The sequence below is a fragment of the Musca autumnalis genome, unplaced genomic scaffold, assembly GCF_047663935.1.
Source record: "Musca autumnalis isolate F117 unplaced genomic scaffold, ASM4766393v1 scaffold_2, whole genome shotgun sequence".
In the NCBI taxonomy this organism is placed as follows: domain Eukaryota; kingdom Metazoa; phylum Arthropoda; class Insecta; order Diptera; family Muscidae; genus Musca; species Musca autumnalis.
In genome coordinates, this window is record NW_027411755.1 from 22,644,041 (window position 1) to 22,665,823 (window position 21,783).

Here is a 21,783-nt window from a genome sequence, read left to right on the forward strand (position 1 = left end):
TAGCTGCAAAAAAACTCCGTAACAAATTGGGTATAACAGAAAGAAATTTTGTTTTGGTTAAATTTCGACCTTTTTCTGAATTAATATTAAAACACCTATACCGCTTCGATTTAGAGGAATGGTGTCAATGGAAAAAATATTCCACATCAAATTTTAGGGAATGTTGCAGAAGGGAAGAAATGTGTAGCTGTAATAAATATCTGAAAAACCTCAATATCAAATTGGGTATATCAGAGAAAAATGTTGGTTTGCTAAAATTTCGACCTTTTTCCGAATTTATTCCGAAACATCTATACCACTTCTATTTAGGGGGAAGGTGTCAATGAAAAAAATATTCTAAATCAAATTTCATGGAGGGTCACTGAACAGAGGAAAACTGTAGCTACAATGCCTAACTGCAAAAACTCGGTATCAAATTGGGTAGATTATAAAAAAAATTGTTTTGGTTTTTTTCCTTCTGTAGGGAGTTCTACTAGAAAGATTTCTGTAAGTTGGCCTTTAAGAGCGTCTATAAGAAGATCCTTTAGGGCTTCTATTAGAATACCTCTTATGGCTTCTATTAGAAGACCTTTTGGGGCTTCTATTAGAATACCTCTTAGGGCTTCTAGTAGAAGACCTTTTAGGGGTTCTAGTAGAAGACATTTTAGGGCTTCTATTAGAAGACCTTTTAGGGTTTCTATTAGAAGACCTTTTAGGGCTTCTATTAGAAGACCTTTTAGGGCTTCTATTAGAAGACCTTTTATGGCTTCTATTAGAAGACCTTTTATGGCTTCTATTAGAAGACCGTTTAGGGCTTCTATAAGAAGATCCTTTAGGGCTTCTATTAGAAGACCTATTAGGGCTTCTATTAGAAGACCTCTTATGGCTTCTAGTAGAAGACCTTTTAGGGCTTCTATTAGGAGACCTTAGAAGGGGCTTCTATTTGAAGGTTTTTTAATGCTTCTATGAAAAGACTTTAGGGCTATTATTAGAGGACATTTTAGTTCTTCTTTTAGGGCTTCTATCAGTAGACCTTTAAGAGCGTTTATAAGAAGACCTTAAAAGGGGCTTATATTTGAAGACTTTTTATGGCTTCTATTAGAAGATATTTTAGGCCTTCTATGAGAAGACTTTTTAGGGCTTCTATTGGAATACCTTTTAGGGTTTCTATTAGAAGATCTTTTAGGGCTTCTATTAGAAGACCTTTTAGGGCTTCTATTAGAAGACCTTTTAGGACTTTTATTAGAAGACCTCTTATGGCTTCTAGTAGAGGACCTTTTAGGGCTTCTATTAGAAGACCTCTTCTGTTAGAAGACCTTAAAAGGGGCTTCTATTTGAAGACTTTTTAATGCTTCTATGAGAAGACTTTAGGGCTAATATTAGAGGACATTTTAGTGCTTCTTTTAGGAGGTTTTTTTGCTTCTATCAGTAGACCTTCAAGAGCGTTTATTAGAAGACCTTAAAATGGGCTTCTATTTGAAGACTTTTACTTTAGGGGCTTCTATTAGATGACCTTATAGGGTTCCTTTTAGAAGACCTCTTAGGGCTTCTATTATAGGACCTCTTCGGGCTTCTATAAGAAAACTTTTAGAAACTTCTTACGTTATCCTCAAGCAATTCTATAAAAAGACCTAGAAGGGCTTCTATCGGAAGACCTTTTACAGCTTCTATTAAATAAATTTTAAAGGCTTCAACTGGAAGGCATCTTAGCGCTCCATTTAGAAGACCTTTTAGGCCCTCTTCCAAATTAATGCAGTTGAAAATCTTTAAGGAGATGTAACACATTTATTTTCACTTCAAAATATTCCATATTCCCACACGATTTTCCATTCCATAATTATTCTAATGACTTTTTGAGCTAACTTTGCTTTGACGTTTTTGGTCCTTAGACGATGTTTGTGGTGGTTCGTACGCTTGACCAGCTTCCAAATCCTCATCCTGTGGACGATGATGGCGATGATGATGATGGTGGTGGTGATGATGATGGTGACGATGTGAACGTTCTGGTGGCGATTGTTCGGGTTCAGGTTCCGGTTCAACTTCTGTTGGGGGTTCAGGTTCTGGTTCAGCTGCAACCGGCGGCGCTTCCTCATGCCTATGATGTTTTTTAGGTTTTGGCTCCGTTTGTATACCCTTTTCAGCCAGAGGTACTTCAGATTTACGCATTATGGCCAATGGCCGGGGAACTGGAGGCGGTGCCACCAAAATGTGTTGGGATTGTTGAGCGGCTTCTATTTCCTTGTCGGCTTTTTCAGATTTAATGGATTTTATGGAGAACATGGAACCAATTTTCCTTAACCTCTCGTGGACCGAAGAGCGCACCGTCTCGGGTATGGAACTTTTCATGGATTTCATGCTTTGTGAGACGGATAGGCCAATGGATTTTAGGGATTTCGAATGCGACGATGATGATGAAGAGGAGGAGGAAGATGAGGATGACGACTTGTCGCTGGAGTCTGCAGAACTGGCATGCACCGGTTTGGTGGTTATCCAAAACTTTAGGGCAAACAGAGTTTCCACTTTTAGTGCCTCCATAAGGGTGATCTGCAAAGAAAAATAATAAGCTAAATTTGGGGAAGAAACTAAAATACTTAAAGTCCTACCTTTTCATCCACCGCCACCGATTTTACATTCCACAAAAATTCCACAATTCCAATACAAAAAGCACACACCAAACCCAGACCCAATACCAGGAAAACACCACCCACACTTTCAATATCCAGCTCGGCGGTGTCACTAGATGCCGCCTCACCTTTTTCGCATTTGCCGCCACCATGCATTTCCTTCCACCATTTACGTTTCAATTCCGTTAAGGTACCGGCTTCGCCTAGTTTTAAGACAGCCCCACTGATTTGCTTGCGATAGGGCGAATCTAGAAAAAGTGGCAATTTAACCTCAAAAATACAAAAAATTTAATTTCTCTTACTAAACGGCATTGCTATCCCATAGGTCTTGTAATCCAGCCACCCGCCAATTTGTGTTAAATTACATTTTCTCTCCACAATGTATTCCAAACCTGTGGACTCCATGAGATAGGCATACAAGCGCTTGCCTTTGAGTACCCGTTCTACTCCTTCATCATTGCTTTTGGTAAACACCGTCATATCCGATTCCATGGCAGCCCACATACGTTGATAGGTTGTGAAATTCGATTCCTAAAATCAAAGATTTTACAATTTGTCGCAGCGGAATGATCCGTCGAAGTTTTTACCCTAAAGAAATTCATGGTACTGCCACCCATAACAGCTCCATATTTAATTTTATTTTGAGCAGCCAAATCTTCAGCAGACTTAATGGAAGAACTCATGCGGGACATGGTCAGAAAGGCAGCCAAGTTGGCTGTATAAGAGTTCAACATCATCAAGGCGAAGAACCACCAGATGGCAGTGACGAGGCGCGTAGAGGAGGCTCTGAAAAAAAAAGAAAAACAATATTAGACCTTTGAGGACCTCTAGACCTTTGAGGGCCTCTATATAAAGACATTTGGAGACTTCTCCAAGAAGAATGGGTTCTATAAGAAGAACTTCGAGGGATTGTAATAAGGAGAACTTTAAGACCTTCTATAAGAAGAACATCGAGGGCTTTTGTAAGGAGACCTTTAAGGTCTTCTATAAGAAGACCTATAAGGGTTTTGTGGGAAGACCTTTTATGGGCTTCCCTAAGAGGACCTTTGATGCCTTTTATAAGAAAAACTTTGAGGGCTTATTTAAGAGGACCTTTGAGGTCATCTATAAGAAGGGAACAATTCTTTAAAAAATTCACGTTTATTGGGGCTTTTAAAAAAATATTCATTAAAAAATTCACGTTTATTGGGGTCTTTAAAAAAATATTTTTTAAAAAATTCACTTTTATTGGGGCCTTTAAAAAATATTCTTTAAAAAATCAACATTTGTTGGGGCCTTTAAAAAATATTCTTTAAAAAATCAACATTTGTTGGGGCCTTTAAAAAATATTCTTCAAAAAATCCACGTTGGGGCCCTCAAAAAACATTTAAAAAAATCAACATTTGTTGGGGCCTTTAAAAAATATTCTTCAAAAAATCCGCGTTGGGGCCTTCAAAAAACATTTAAAAAAATCCACGTCTGTTGGGGCCTTGAAGAATATTCTTAAAAAAATCCACGTTGGGGCCTTGAAGAATATTCTTAAAAAAATCCACGTTGGGGCCTTGACAAAATATTCTTCAAAAAATCCGCGTTCGGGCCTTTAAAAATTATTTAAAAAAATCCACGTTTATTGGGGCCTTTAAAAAAATATTCTTTAAAAAATCCACGTTTATTGGGGCCTTTAAAAAAATATTTTTTAAAAAATCCACGTTTATTGGGGCCTTTAAAAAAATATTCTTTAAAAAATCCACGTTTATTTGGGGCCTTGAAAAAATACTTTTTAAAAAATCCACGTTTATTTGGGGCCTTGAAAAAATATTCTTTAAAAAATCCACATTTATTTGGGGCCTTGAAAAAATATTCTTTAAAAAATCCACGTTTATTTGGGGCCTTGAAAAAATACTTTTTAAAAAATCCACGTTTATTTGGGGCCTTGAAAAAATATTCTTTAAAAAATCCACATTTATTTAGGGCCTTGAAAAAATATTCTTTAAAAAATCCGCTTTTATTTGGGGCCTTGAAAAAATATTCTTTAAAAAATCCACGTTTATTTGGGGCCTTGAAAAAATATTCTTTAAAAAATCCACGTTTATTTGGGGCCTTGAAAAAATATTCTTTAAAAAATCCACGTTTATTTGGGGCCTTGAAAAAATATTCTTTAAAAAATCCACGTCTATTGGGGCCTTGAAAAAATATTCTTTAAAAAATCCACGTTTATTTGGGGCCTTGAACAAATATTCTTTAAAAAATCCACGTTTATTTGGGGCCTTGAACAAATATTCTTTAAAAAATCCACGTTTATTTGGGGCTAGAAAAAAATATTCTTTAAAAAATCCACGTTTATTGGGGCCTTGAAAAAATATTCTTTAAAAAACCCACTTTTATTGGGGCTTTGAAAAAATATTGTTTAAAAAATCCACGTTTATTGGGGCCTTGAAAAGATATTATTTAAAAAATCCAAGTTTATTGGGGCCTTGAAAAAATATTCTTTAATAAATCCACGTTTATTGGGGCCTTGAAAAAATATTCTTTAAAAAATCCAAGTTTATTTGGGGTTTTGAAAAAATATTCTTTAAAAAATCCACGTTTCTTTGGGGCCTTGAAAAAATATTCTTTAAAAAATCCACGTTTCTTTGGGGCCTTGAAAAAATATTCTTTAAAAAATCCACGTTTATTGGGGCCTTGAAAAAATATTTTTTAAAAAATCCTCGTTGGGGCCTTAAAAAATATTTTTTAAAAAATCCACGTTTATTGGGGCCTTGAAAAAGTTTCTTTGAAAAATCCACGTTTATTGGGGCCTTGAAAAAGTTTCTTTGAAAAATCCACGTCTATTGGGGCCTTGAAAAAATATTCTTTAAAAAATCCACGTCTATTGGGGCCTTGAAAAATATTCTTTAAAAAATCCACGTTTATTGGGGCCTTGGAAAAATATTCTTTAAAAAGCCCATTTTTTTGGGGCCTAGAAAAAATATTCTTTAAAAAAGCACGTCTATTGGGGCCTTGAAAAATATTCTTTAAAAAATTCACGTTTACTGGGGCCTTGAAAAAATATTCTTTAAAAAATCCACGTTTATTGCGGCCTTGAAAAAATATTCTTTAAAAAAATCCATTTTTTTGGGGCCTAGAAAAAATATTCTTTAAAAAATCCACGTTTATTGGGGCCTTGAAAATATATTGGGACCTAGAAAAAATATTCTCTAAAAAATCCGCGTTTATTGGGACCTAGAAAAAATATTCTTTAAAAAATCCACGTTTATTGTGGCCTTGAAAAAATATTCTTAAAAATCCGCGTTTATTGGGACCTAGAAAAAATATTCTTTAAAAAATCCACGTTTATTTGGGGCCTTGAAAAAATATTCTTTAAAAAATTCACGTTTATTTGGGGCATTGAAAAAATATTCTTTAAAAAATCCACGTTTATTTGGGGCCTTGAAAAAATATTCTTTAAAAAATCCACGTTTATTTGGGGCCTTGAAAAAATATTCTTTAAAAAATCCACGTCTATTGGGGCCTTGAAAAAATATTCTTTAATAAATCCACGTCTATTGGGTTCTTGAAAAAATATTCTTTAAAAAATCCACGTTTAATGGGGCCTTGAAAAAAGTATTCTTTAAAAAATCCACGTTTATTTGGGGCCTTGAAAAAATATTCTTTAAAAAATTTACGTTTATTTGGGGCCTTGAAAAAGTATTCTTTAAAAAATCCACGTTTATTGGGGCCTTGAAAAAATATTCTTTAACAAATCCACGTTTATGGGGGCTTTGAAAAAAATTCTTTAAAAAATCCACGTTTATTGGGGCCCTGAAAAAATATTCTTTAAAAAATCCACGTTTATTTGGGGCCTTGAAAAAATATTCTTTAAAAAATCCACGTTTATTTGGGGCCTTGAAAAAATATTCTTTAAAAAATCCACGTTTATTTGGGGCCTTGAAAAAATATTCTTTAAAAAATCCACGTTTATTTGGGGCTTGAAAAAAATATTCTTTAAAAAATCCTCGTTTGTTGGGGCCTTGAAAAAATATTCTTTAAAAAATCCACGTTTATTTGGGGCCTTGAAAAAATATTCTTTAAAAAATCCACGTTTATTTGGGGCCTTGAAAAAATATTCTTTAAAAAATCCAAGTTTATTTGGGGTTTTGAAAAAATATTCTTTAAAAAATCCACGTTTCTTTGGGGCCTTGAAAAAATATTCTTTAAAAAAATCCACGTTTATTTGGGGCCTTGAAAAAATATTCTTTAAAAAATCCACGTTTATTTGGGGCCTTGAACAAATATTCTTTAAAAAATCCACGTTTATTGGGGCCTTAAAATATATTCTTTAAAAATCCAAGTTGGGGCCTGGAAAAAATATTCTTTCAAAAATCCACGTTTATTTGGGGCCTTGAAAAAATATTCTTTAAAAAATCCACGTTTATTTGGGGCCTTGAAAAAATATTCTTTAAAAAATCCACGTTTATTTGGGGCCTTGAAAAAATATTCTTTTAAAAATCCACGTTTATTTGGGGCCTTGAAAAAATATTCTTTAAAAAATCCACGTTTATTGGGGCCTTTGAAGAAATATTCTTAAAAATCCACTTTTATGGGGGCCTTGAAAAATATTCTTTATATTCTTAGAAATACTCACTTCGGTAGAATATCACATCCCTGACCCATTATGGAACCCATTGTCAACCAGGTTGTGTTCGTAATGGTCCATAGATTTTCATATTCTTCTGGTTCCTTGCAAGGATGGGGATTCTCCCAATCTTCTGGGGCCATGCGTGCCAAAAAGAACAGCAGCAGGGAAACCCCCAAATAACCCGTGGCCATATAGACCCAAACATCTTTGGAAAATGGTAATAAAAATGAAAACAAATTTGCCGGTTGAACCTCAGGTTTCATATAAAGAATACTAATGCCCAACGTCATAAAGGGTGGCGTAAAATCCACTGCCTTGCGACGGGCCGAAGTCATTGTTAAATCACAAATACCCAAGTCGGCATTCTAAGGAAGAGAGAGAGAGAGAAAGAAATTTATTTTTAGGTTATGTTGTCAGTAGTTAATGATTTCTACTTACGCCATCTAGCAGCTGTCCCACTAAACCATCCCATTTTTGGGTTTGCTTATTGAAGCCACCATATCTGCCATCTGGTGTCAATTGAAATTCATATTTGAAGTTCAAGAGACGTGCAATGCTATCGATTAGGTCCAAACTGTAGCCTTCGTAGCGTGCATTGCCTTCCAGGATTTCACCTTCTTTAGCTTCCCTAGAACAAAAAAATCCGAAAATAATTTCAGGAACTGAAAAGACAAAAACGCCTAGGATGCCATCTGCTGGAGAATATAAACATTAGTGACACAAGGTATGTAATCTTTTCCAGGATAAAGGACATTTTGAATGGATCTATAGTCACATTCCGCAAATATTGGATACAATAAGCAAAGACCAGGCCCCTGAGGGACAGTATTTTTCGCCTATAGATGGCAGTATAGTACGATTCCAGCAAATGCCATATATCGCCATCCATATATCCATCTCCATCTTAGTAAAGACCCTGACCACCATATATCCATCTTAGTAAAGAACCTCACCACTATCCGTAGGTGTGTTTTAGTTAAACAGAATCGTTCATTGCAGTGAACCGTTCAAATAAATTGATCTAGTTCATGAACTCTAGTCGGTTTTCAGTTTCACCTTGGCAATTATTGTTCGTTACTCACTTTTCCATAAGAAATGGTGCTCCCAACCTCGAGGTGATGATAAATGTTTTATTCTGCAACTTGGCACCAACACGCTTATCGCTATCATCATCGCCACCCAATAGAGTGAAACCATTGACCGGGTCCCAGGTCGACAAATCAAGAAGACCTGTCTGGGTTACCTCCAGACAACGTAAAGTGAAAAAGCTTCTCTGGCCGTACTGATTGAAGTCTATGCGACCGGTATAGGCTTCATCGGAACGCTGAAATAAAAAAAAAAAATAGAAAATTTGAGGTTAGATTTTTGTTTCAACATAAATAAGGTATATTCCGGAACCTGTTAGTATCTATTATTGTTTCCAATATAGTACTGCAACGGAACTAATGGGCTTACCGCTTTTATAAATTCCAATATCCGCCTACCCTGCGGCCATGGACGATTTCGTCGACATTGTATTTCAGGAGGATTAAGTTCTTCGACAATTTCCAGTTCCGCCAGGCCTTTTACGAACATCCAAACGGCATCACTGAGCAGAGCCATGTTGGTCTATTGGAAGAGGAAAAATAATAATGAAGATGAACTCCCTTTCTCGAACTTTCATGGCCATCCATCCTTCCTTACCTTAATTTGTGTAACATCAACCCTGTAAAATTCACCCTCTCTTTTCTGCATTTCCTCCCAATCACGTACCAAATTTTTCAATTGATAATCCGTGGGATCCATCAGGCGTATGGTGGTTATGTTCGCACCAACATTTTGTATTGCTTGCAGGTCCAAAGTGTGGGTATCCACGGTGGGTATGAAGATGCTCTGTAATCATGGTAGGAGACTTTTTTGATCCCTGAGAGGCTTCAGAGATATCCATGCTCACCTGATATTCACCCAACATTTTCAATTCATCCGCCTGCTTAAGAATATCCATAATCTTATCCAGCGAACAATGCAAAATCATGCAATTATCTGTCGAAGTTTTGATACTCTTCAAAAATGGCCTATAATCCGAATCGTCGGGTAGTTGTTTCACCGTGGTAGGGTTGCTACTTGGTTCACCAATTTGTAAGATGTTTTGGACTTGCTGGAGCTCTGCAAATTAACAAACATTTTATATAATTTGACATATTTATAACTTCGTGGCCCAACCTTTATCAGTTTCATAAACCACGGTAAAGGAACGCCAACCAAAACTTTGCACCGTCTCAGCCAGGCCTTGTGAAAATTGCAAATTATATGGATGTAAATTCAAAGACATACTTCGCAGGGGCTTTTCATCCAATGCCTCACTGGGTGACCAATCAAAAGTCAGGTGAGGTATATCCAAGGTGTGACATATGGAGGCGACAATATCTGTAGGGCAGAAGTGGGTAATTCACGTTTATTGATGATATTCAAAAAAATATTTTTAAAAAATCCACGTTTATTGATGAAATTCAAAAAAATATTTTTTAAAAAATCCACGTTCATTGATGATATCCAAAAAATATTTTTTAAAAAATCCACGTTGGTTTATGATGCTAAAAAAATATTTTTAAAAAATCAACGGTGGTTTATGATGCTAAAAAATATTTTTAAAAAAATCCACGTTGGTTTATGATGCTCAAATCCACGTTGTTTGATGATCCTCAATAATTTTTTTTTTTTAAAATCCACGTTGGTTTATGATGCTCAAATCCACGTTGTTTGATGATCCTCAAAAAAACATTTTTAAAAAATCCTCAATAAAATATTTAAAAAAACCACGTTGTTTGATGATCCTCAAAAAAATATTTTTAAAAAATCCTCAATAAAATATTTAAAAAACCACGTTGTTTGATGATCCTCAAAAAAATATTTTTAAAAAATCCTCAATAAAATATTTAAAAAAAAACTACGTTGTTTGATTATCCTCAAAAAAATTTTAAAAAAATCCTCGTTGTTTGCTGATCCTCAATAAAATATTTTTAAAAAATCCACGTTTATTGATGATACTCAAAAAATTATTTTTAAAAAATCCACGTTTATTGATGATACTCAAAAAATTATTTTTAAAAAATCCACGTTTATTGATGATACTCAAAAAATTATTTTTAAAAAATCCACGTTTATTGATGATACTCAAAAAATTATTTTTAAAAAATCCACGTTTATTGATGATACTCAAAAAAATATTTTTAAAAAATCCACGTTTATTGATGATACTCAAAAAAATATTTTTAAAAAATCCACGTTTATTGATGAAACTCAAAAAATACTCAAAAAAAATATTTTTAAAAAATCCACGTTTATTGATGATACTCAAAAAAATATTTTTAAAAAATCCACGTTTATTGATGAAACTCAAAAAATACTCAAAAAAAATATTTTTAAAAAATCCACGTTGTTTGATGATCCTCAATAAAATATTTTTAAAAAATCCACGTTGTTTGATGATCCTCAATAAAATATTTTTAAAAAATCCACGTTGTTTGATGATCCTCAATAAAATATTTTTAAAAAATCCACGTTGTTTGATGATCCTCAATAAAATATTTTTAAAAAATCCACGTTGTTTGATGATCCTCAATAAAATATTTTTAAAAAATCCACGTTGTTTGATGATCCTCAATAAAATATTTTTAAAAAATCCACGTTGTTTGATGATCCTCAATAAAATATTTTTAAAAAATCCACGTTGTTTGATGATCCTCAATAAAATATTTTTAAAAAATCCACGTTGTTTGATGATCCTCAATAAAATATTTTTAAAAAATCCACGTTGTTTGATGATCCTCAATAAAATATTTTTAAAAAATCCACGTTGTTTGATGATCCTCAATAAAATATTTTTAAAAAATCCACGTTGTTTGATGATCCTCAATAAAATATTTTTAAAAAATCCACGTTGTTTGATGATCCTCAATAAAATATTTTTAAAAAATCCACGTTGTTTGATGATCCTCAATAAAATATTTTTAAAAAATCCACGTTGTTTGATGATCCTCAATAAAATATTTTTAAAAAATCCACGTTGTTTGATGATCCTCAATAAAATATTTTTAAAAAATCCACGTTGTTTGATGATCCTCAATAAAATATTTTTAAAAAATCCACGTTGTTTGATGATCCTCAATAAAATATTTTTAAAAACCACGTTGTTTGATGATCCTCAATAAAATATTTTTTAAAAAATCCAAGTTGTTTGATGATCATCAATAAAATATTTTAAAAAAACCACGTTGTTTGGTGATCCTCAAAAAAAATATTTTTAAAAAATCCACGTTGTTTGATGATCCTCAATAAAATGTTTTGAAAAAGTCCACGCTTTTCTGATGATCCTCAATAAAATATTTTTAAAAAATCCACGTTGTTTGATGATCCTCAATAAAATATTTTTAAAAAATCCACGTTGCTTGATGATCCTCAAAAAATATTTTTAAAAAAATCCACGTTGTTTGATGATCCTCAATAAAATATTTTTAAAAAAATCCACGTTGTTTGATGATCCTCAATAAAATATTTTTAAAAAATCCACGTTGTTCGACGATCCTCAATAAAATATTTTTAAAAAATCCACGTTGTCTGATGATCCTCAATAAAATATTTTTAAAAAATCCACGTTGTTTGATGATCCTCAATAAAATATTTTTTAAAAAATCCACCTTGTTTGATGATCTTCAATAAAATATTTTTAAGAAATCCACGTTGTTTGAAGATCTACTAGAATATATTTTAAAAAAATCCACGTTGTTTGATGATCCTCAATAAAATATTTTTAAAAAATCCACTTTGTTTGATGATCCTCAATAAAATATTTTTAAGAAATCCACGTTGTTTGATGATCCTCAATAAAATATTTTTAAAAAATCCACGTTGTTTGATGATCCTCAATAAAATATTTTTAAAAAATCCACGTTGTTTGATGATCCTCAATAAAATATTTTTAAAAAATCCACGTTGTTGAATGATCCTCAATAAAATATTTTTAAAAAATCCACGTTGTTTGATGATCCTCAATAAAATATTTTTAAAAAATCCACTTTGTTTGATGATCCTCAATAAAATATTTTTAAGAAATCCACGTTGTTTGATGATCCTCAATAAAATATTTTTAAAAAATCCACGTTGTTTGATGATCCTCAATAAAATATTTTTAAAAAATCCACGTTGTTTGATGATCCTCAATAAAATATTTTTAAAAAATCCACGTTGTTTGATGATCCTCAATAAAATATTTTTAAAAAATCCACGTTGTTTGATGATCCTCAATAAAATATTTTTAAAAAATCCACGTTGTTTGATGATCCTCAATAAAATATTTTTAAAAAATCCACGTTGTTTGATGATCCTCAATAAAATATTTTTAAAAACCACGTTGTTTGATGATCCTCAATAAAATATTTTTAAAAAATCCACGTTGTTTGATGATCCTCAATAAAATATTTTTAAAAACCACGTTGTTTGATGATCCTCAATAAAATATTTTTTAAAAAAACCACGTTGTTTGGTGATCCTCAAAAAAAATAATTTTAAAAAATCCACGTTGTTTGATGATCCTCAATAAAATGTTTTGAAAAAGTCCACGCTTTTCTGATGATCCTCAATAAAATATTTTTAAAAAATCCACGTTGTTTGATGATCCTCAATAAAATATTTTTAAAAAATCCACGTTGCTTGATGATCCTCAAAAAATATTTTTAAAAAAATCCACGTTGTTTGATGATCCTCAATAAAATATTTTTAAAAAAATCCACGTTGTTTGATGATCCTCAATAAAATATTTTTAAAAAAATCCACGTTGTTTGATGATCCTCAATAAAATATTTTTAAAAAATCCACGTTGTTCGACGATCCTCAATAAAATATTTTTAAAAAATCCACGTTGTCTGATGATCCTCAATAAAATATTTTTAAAAAATCCACGTTGTTTGATGATCCTCAATAAAATATTTTTTAAAAAATCCACCTTGTTTGATGATCTTCAATAAAATATTTTTAAGAAATCCACGTTGTTTGAAGATCTACTAGAATATATTTTAAAAAAATCCACGTTGTTTGATGATCCTCAATAAAATATTTTTAAAAAATCCACTTTGTTTGATGATCCTCAATAAAATATTTTTAAGAAATCCACGTTGTTTGATGATCCTCAATAAAATATTTTTAAAAAATCCACGTTGTTGAATGATCCTCAATAAAATATTTTTAAAAAATCCACGTTGTTTGATGATCCTCAATAAAATATTTTTAAAAAATCCACTTTGTTTGATGATCCTCAATAAAATATTTTTAAGAAATCCACGTTGTTTGATGATCCTCAATAAAATATTTTTAAAAAATCCACGTTGTTTGATGATCCTCAATAAAATATTTTTAAAAAATCCACGTTGTTTAATGATCCTCCACGTTGTTTGATGATCCTCAATAAAATATTTTTAAAAAAATCCACGTTGTTTGATGATCCTCAATAAAATATTTTTAAGAAATCCACGTTGTTTGATGATCATCAATAAAATATTTTAAAAAAAATCCACGTTGTTTGATGATCCTCAATAAAATATTTTTAAGAAATCCACGTTGTTTGATGATCCTCAATAAAATATTTTTAAAAAATCCACGTTGTTTGATGATCCTCAATAAAATATTTTTAGAAAATCCACTTTGTTTGATGATCCTCAATAAAATATTTTTAAGAAATCCACGTTGTTTGATGATCCTCAATAAAATATTTTTAAAAAATCCACGTTGTTTGATGATCCTCAATAAAATATTTTTAAAAAATCCACGTTGTTTAATGATCCTCCACGTTGTTTGATGATCCTCAATAAAATATTTTTAAAAAAATCCACGTTGTTTGATGATCCTCAATAAAATATTTTTAAAAAATCCACGTTGTTTGATGATCCTCAATAAAATATTTTTAAAAAATCCACGTTGTTTAATGATCCTCCACGTTGTTTGATGATCCTCAATAAAATATTTTTAAAAAAATCCACGTTGTTTGATGATCCTCAATAAAATATTTTTAAAAAAATCCACGTTGTTTGATGATCCTCAATAAAATATTTTTAAGAAATCCACGTTGTTTGATGATCATCAATAAAATATTTTTAAAAAATCCACGTTGTTTGATGATCCTCAATAAAATATTTTTAAGAAATCCACGTTGTTTGATGATCCTCAATAAAATATTTTTAAAAAATCCACGTTGTTTGATGATCCTCAATAAAATATTTTTAGAAAATCCACTTTGTTTGATGATCCTCAATAAAATATTTTTAAGAAATCCACGTTGTTTGATGATCCTCAATAAAATATTTTTAAAAAATCCACGTTGTTTGATGATCCTCAATAAAATATTTTTAAAAAATCCACGTTGTTTAATGATCCTCCACGTTGTTTGATGATCCTCAATAAAATATTTTTAAAAAAATCCACGTTGTTTGATGATCCTCAATAAAATATTTTTAAAAAAATCCACGTTGTTTGATGATCCTCAATAAAATATTTTTAAGAAATCCACGTTGTTTGATGATCATCAATAAAATATTTTTAAAAAATCCACGTTGTTTGATGATCCTCAATAAAATATTTTTAAAAAAATCCACGTTGTTTGATGATCCTCAATAAAATATTTTTAAGAAATCCACGTTGTTTGATGATCATCAATAAAATATTTTTAAAAAATCCACGTTGTTTGATGATCCTCAATAAAATATTTTTAAGAAATCCACGTTGTTTGATGATCCTCAATAAAATATTTTTAAAAAATCCACGTTGTTTGATGATCCTCAATAAAATATTTTTAGAAAATCCACTTTGTTTAATGATCCTCAATAAAATATTTTTAAGAAATCCACGTTGTTTGATGATCCTCAATAAAATATTTTTAAAAAATCCACGTTGTTTGATGATCCTCAATAAAATATTTTTAAAAAATCCACGTTGTTTAATGATCCTCCACGTTGTTTGATGATCCTCAATAAAATATTTTTAAAAAAATCCACGTTGTTTGATGATCCTCAATAAAATATTTTTAAAAAAATCCACGTTGTTTGATGATCCTCAATAAAATATTTTTAAAAAAATCCACGTTGTTTGATGATCCTCAATAAAATATTTTTAAGAAATCCACGTTGTTTGATGATCATCAATAAAATATTTTTAAAAAATCCACGTTGTTTGATGATCCTCAATAAAATATTTTTAAGAAATCCACGTTGTTTGATGATCCTCAATAAAATATTTTTAAAAAATCCACGTTGTTTGATGATCCTCAATAAAATATTTTTAGAAAATCCACTTTGTTTGATGATCCTCAATAAAATATTTTTAAGAAATCCACGTTGTTTGATGATCCTCAATAAAATATTTTTAAAAAATCCACGTTGTTTGATGATCCTCAATAAAATACAGTCGGACCTCGATTATCCGTGATGGTCGGGACCGGAGGCATTACGGATAATCGATTTTCCCGGATAATGGAGGCAATGCTTTTATGTAGTTTTTGAACACATTTTTTAAGTAAAAATGGCATAATATTGTACAATAATATGAAAATTTGCAATTTTTATTAAATTTATTACGGTAATCCACCAAATTTTAGAAGGATACATAATATCATCATTATCAGATTCATCTGAATTGACTTTGTACCATGGTTTTTGTGATACCATAAATACCCGAATTGTGTAACACGCGAGAATTTCCAGTTTTCGTTTGTTTACCTTTTGTTTGCTTAATCAAATTAATTGGAAAGTGTGTTTTTACTCCCGGGTAATGAAGTTTATAACGAAAAATAGAAGAAATGGGAAACAGTCTAACATTTCTTTTCTATCACGGATAATGGAGGTTCCCGGATAATCGATTCACGGATAATCGAGGTTCAACTGTATTTTTAAAAAATCCACGTTGTTTAATGATCCTCCACGTTGTTTGATGATCCTCAATAAAATATTTTTAAAAAAATCCACGTTGTTTGATGATCCTCAATAAATATTTTTAAGAAATCCACGTTGTTTGATGATCATCAATAAAAGGTTTTTATAAAATCCACTTTGTTTGATGATCCTCAATAAAATATTTTTAAAAAATCCACGTTGTTTGATGATCCTCAATAAAATATTTTTAAAAAATCCACGTTGCTTGACGATCCTCAGTAAAATATTTTTAAAAAATCCACGTTGCTTGACGATCCTCAATAAAATATTTTTAAAAAAATCCACGTTGTTTGATGATCCCCAATAAAATATTTTTAAAAATTCCACGTTGTTTGGTGATCTTCAATAAAATATTTTTAAAACATCCACTTTTTTTGATGATCCTCAATGAAATATTTTTAAAAAATCCACGTTGTTTGATGATCCTCAATAAAATATTTTTAAAAAATCCACGTTGTTTGATGATCCTCAATAAAATATTTTTAAAAAATCCACGTTGTTTGATGATCCTCAATAAAATATTTTTAAAAAATCCACGTTGTTTGATGATCCTCAATAAAATATTTTTAAAAAAATCCACGTTGTTTGATGATCCTCAATAAAATATTTTTAAAAAAATCCACGTTGTTTGATGATCCTCAATAAAATATTTTTAAGAAATCCACGTTGTTTGATGATCATCAATAAAATATTTTTAAAAAATCCACGTTGTTTGATGATCATCAATAAAATATTTTTAAAAAATCCACGTTGTTTGATGATCCTCAATAAAATATTTTTAAGAAATCCACGTTGTTTGATGATCCTCAATAAAATATTTTTAAAAAATCCACGTTGTTTGATGATCCTCAATAAAATATTTTTAGAAAATCCACTTTGTTTGATGATCCTCAATAAAATATTTTTAAGAAATCCACGTTGTTTGATGATCCTCAATAAAATATTTTTAAAAAATCCACGTTGTTTGATGATCCTCAATAAAATACAGTCGGACCTCGATTATCCGTGATGGTCGGGACCGGAGGCATTACGGATAATCGATTTTCCCGGATAATGGAGGCAATGCTTTTATGTAGTTTTTGAACACATTTTTTAAGTAAAAATGGCATAATATTGTACAATAATATGAAAATTTGCAATTTTTATTAAATTTATTACGGTAATCCACCAAATTTTAGAAGGATACATAATATCATCATCATCAGATTCATCTGAATTGACTTTGTACCATGGTTTTTGTGATACCATAAATACCCGAATTGTGTAACACGCGAGAATTTCCAGTTTTCGTTTGTTTACCTTTTGTTTGCTTAATCAAATTAATTGGAAAGTGTGTTTTTACTCCCGGGTAATGAAGTTTATAACGAAAAATAGAAGAAATGGGAAACAGTCTAACATTTCTTTTCTATCACGGATAATGGAGGTTCCCGGATAATCGATTCACGGATAATCGAGGTTCAACTGTATTTTTAAAAAATCCACGTTGTTTAATGATCCTCCACGTTGTTTGATGATCCTCAATAAAATATTTTTAAAAAAATCCACGTTGTTTGATGATCCTCAATAAAATATTTTTAAAAAAATCCACGTTGTTTGATGATCCTCAATAAATATTTTTAAGAAATCCACGTTGTTTGATGATCATCAATAAAATATTTTTAAAAAAATCCACTTTGTTTGATGATCCTCAATAAAATATTTTTAAAAAATCCACGTTGTTTGATGATCCCCAATAAAATATTTTTAAAAATTCCACGTTGTTTGGTGATCTTCAATAAAATATTTTTAAAACATCCACTTTTTTTGATGATCCTCAATGAAATATTTTTAAAAAATCCACGTTGTTTGATGATCCTCAATAAAATATTTTTAAAAAATCCACGTTGTTTGATGATCCTCAATAAAATATTTTTAAAAAATCCACGTTGTTTGATGATCCTCAATAAAATATTTTTAAAAAATCCACGTTGTTTGATGATCCTCAATAAAATATTTTTAAAAAATCCACGTTGTTTGATGATCATCAATAAAATATTTTTAAAAAATCCACGTTGTTTGATGATCCTCAATAAAATATTTTTAAAAAATCCACGTTGTTTGATGATCCTCAATAAAATATTTTTAAAAAATCCACGTTGTTTGATGATCCTCAATAAAATATTTTTAAAAAATCCACGTTGTTTGATGATCCTCAATAAAATATTTTTAAAAAATCCACGTTGTTTGATGATCCTCAATAAAATATTTTTAAAAACCACGTTGTTTGATGATCCTCAATAAAATATTTTTTAAAAAATCCAAGTTGTTTGATGATCATCAATAAAATATTTTAAAAAAACCACGTTGTTTGGTGATCCTCAAAAAAAAATATTTTTAAAAAATCCACGTTGTTTGATGATCCTCAATAAAATGTTTTGAAAAAGTCCACGCTTTTTTGATGATCCTCAATAAAATATTTTTAAAAAATCCACGTTGTTTGATGATCCTCAATAAAATATTTTTAAAAAATCCACGTTGCTTGATGATCCTCAAAAAATATTTTTAAAAAAATCCACGTTGTTTGATGATCCTCAATAAAATATTTTTAAAAAAATCCACGTTGTTTGATGATCCTCAATAAAATATTTTTAAAAAATCCACGTTGTTCGACGATCCTCAATAAAATATTTTTAAAAAATCCACGTTGTCTGATGATCCTCAATAAAATATTTTTAAAAAATCCACGTTGTTTGATGATCCTCAATAAAATATTTTTTAAAAAATCCACCTTGTTTGATGATCTTCAATAAAATATTTTTAAGAAATCCACGTTGTTTGAAGATCTACTAGAATATATTTTAAAAAAATCCACGTTGTTTGATGATCCTCAATAAAATATTTTTAAAAAATCCACTTTGTTTGATGATCCTCAATAAAATATTTTTAAGAAATCCACGTTGTTTGATGATCCTCAATAAAATATTTTTAAAAAATCCACGTTGTTGAATGATCCTCAATAAAATATTTTTAAGAAATCCACGTTGTTTGATGATCCTCAATAAAATATTTTTAAAAAATCCACGTTGTTTGATGATCCTCAATAAAATATTTTTAAAAAATCCACGTTGTTTAATGATCCTCCACGTTGTTTGATGATCCTCAATAAAATATTTTTAAAAAAATCCACGTTGTTTGATGATCCTCAATAAAATATTTTTAAGAAATCCACGTTGTTTGATGATCATCAATAAAATATTTTTAAAAAATCCACGTTGTTTGATGATCCTCAATAAAATATTTTTAAGAAATCCACGTTGTTTGATGATCCTCAATAAAATATTTTTAAAAAATCCACGTTGTTTGATGATCCTCAATAAAATATTTTTAGAAAATCCACTTTGTTTGATGATCCTCAATAAAATATTTTTAAGAAATCCACGTTGTTTGATGATCCTCAATAAAATATTTTTAAAAAATCCACGTTGTTTGATGATCCTCAATAAAATATTTTTAAAAAATCCACGTTGTTTAATGATCCTCCACGTTGTTTGATGATCCTCAATAAAATATTTTTAAAAAAATCCACGTTGTTTGATGATCCTCAATAAAATATTTTTAAAAAATCCACGTTGTTTAATGATCCTCCACGTTGTTTGATGATCCTCAATAAAATATTTTTAAAAAAATCCACGTTGTTTGATGATCCTCAATAAAATATTTTTAAAAAATCCACGTTGTTTAATGATCCTCCACGTTGTTTGATGATCCTCAATAAAATATTTTTAAAAAAATCCACGTTGTTTGATGATCCTCAATAAAATATTTTTAAAAAAATCCACGTTGTTTGATGATCCTCAATAAAATATTTTTAAGAAATCCACGTTGTTTGATGATCACCAATAAAATATTTTTAAAAAATCCACGTTGTTTGATGATCCTCAATAAAATATTTTTAAGAAATCCACGTTGTTTGATGATCCTCAATAAAATATTTTTAAAAAATCCACGTTGTTTGATGATCCTCAATAAAATATTTTTAGAAAATCCACTTTGTTTGATGATCCTCAATAAAATATTTTTAAAAAATCCACGTTGTTTGATGATCCTCAATAAAATATTTTTAAAAAATCCACGTTGTTTAATGATCCTCCACGTTGTTTGATGATCCTCAATAAAATATTTTTAAAAAAATTCACGTTGTTTGATGATCCTCAATAAATATTTTTAAGAAATCCACGTTGTTTGATGATCCTCAATAAAATATTTTTAAAAAATCCACGTTGTTTGATGATCCTCAATAAAATATTTTTAAAAAATCCACGTTGTTTAATGATCCTCCACGTTGTTTGATGATCCTCAATAAAATATTTTTAAAAAAATTCACGTTGTTTGATGATCCTCAATAAATATTTTTAAGAAATCCACGTTGTTTGATGATCATCAATAAAAGGTTTTTATAAAATCCACTTTGTTTGATGATCCTCAATAAAATATTTTTAAAAAATCCACGTTGCTTGACGATCCTCAGTAATATATTTTTAAAAAATCCACGTTGCTTGACGATCCTCAATAAAATATTTTTAAAAAAATCCACGTTGTTTGATGATCCCCAATAAAATATTTTTAAAAATTCCACGTTGTTTGGTGATCTTCAATAAAATATTTTTAAAACATCCACTTTTTTTGATGATCCTCAATGAAATATTTTTAAAAAATCCTCGTCGTTTGGTGATCCACAATTTTTTTTAAATCCACGCTGTAAATAGGTCTAATTACTTACCCGATCCACTGCCTTGAATGGGTCCAAATATTGCTATGACACCTTGGGAAATTAGATTACATGCTGAAATGAGAAGAATATGAATTTCACAATTTTGAATAATTGGTATAGGAGTGAACTATTCACCTGCTTTTTCCATCAAAAAACTGTCCTCAGCATTGGCATAGACCACCACAGGCTCCAATTCAAAGCTACGTTCATTTATATTTGTACGATCAATGGCCGAACGAAAGGCAATTTCCAAATCATCTTTTGGGGCATCCAAAATTATGCCTAAGGTAGAGAAAGTCGTCAAAATCTTGCAAAGAATTTTCGTGAAAAAACTTACCAATGTTAAATTTAGGTTTGGCCTTGACCAATATTACAAGCCATAAATATAAAATATATTTTAATAATAACATTTCGAAGGGCTATTTCTTAGGCCAGGAGTTTTTCTTATATTTTTATTAGTAATTTTTCAATTTATTTCTTTCAAATTTACATTTTTTAAGAAATTTTTTATGATGATGTAAACGTTTGGTCTTTTTCACAAAAATTTACCGTGTGCCTTTCAGCTGCTGCTGCTGTAGTGACCAAATAATCGAAATAATGTTGCCTCGACAAAGGCCTAAATTTAAATGAATTTTTGGTTTGTTTTGTCTTGATCAAAATTAATTGACAAAATACGCTTAAAGCGAATTAAATAAAAACACAACTGTGGGGGAAAATCCAACAAGGAGAAAATGCGAAGGAAAAAAACATGAAACAATGACCCAGAAATGCGGCATTATTTTCTATGTATGTGTGTGGCCAAATTGCAAAACCCTTTTTGTTGTGATCAGCATATTCTAAATAAGCAAAATACAAGAGCAATTGCAGCTGGCAAGGGTC

General features: G+C 30.3%; 1 protein-coding gene across 1 annotated transcript; it reads right to left on the reverse strand.

The window, feature by feature from the left end:
- Window positions 1-1,744: 1,744 nt before the first annotated feature.
- On the reverse strand, window positions 1,745-21,652 carry clumsy. Its single transcript, XM_073967256.1, has 14 exons — window positions 21,242-21,652; window positions 21,040-21,186; window positions 20,914-20,976; window positions 9,403-9,606; window positions 9,134-9,345; window positions 8,884-9,072; window positions 8,656-8,808; window positions 8,283-8,524; window positions 7,639-7,828; window positions 7,207-7,565; window positions 3,191-3,389; window positions 2,906-3,134; window positions 2,583-2,851; window positions 1,745-2,523 (listed from the first exon to the last, which is right to left on the reverse strand). The coding sequence occupies exons 1-14, from the start codon at window positions 21,312-21,314 to the stop codon at window positions 1,822-1,824; spliced, it is 3,231 nt and encodes a 1,076-aa protein (XP_073823357.1). The 5' UTR covers window positions 21,315-21,652; the 3' UTR covers window positions 1,745-1,821.
- Between the last annotated feature and the right edge of the window lie 131 nt (window positions 21,653-21,783).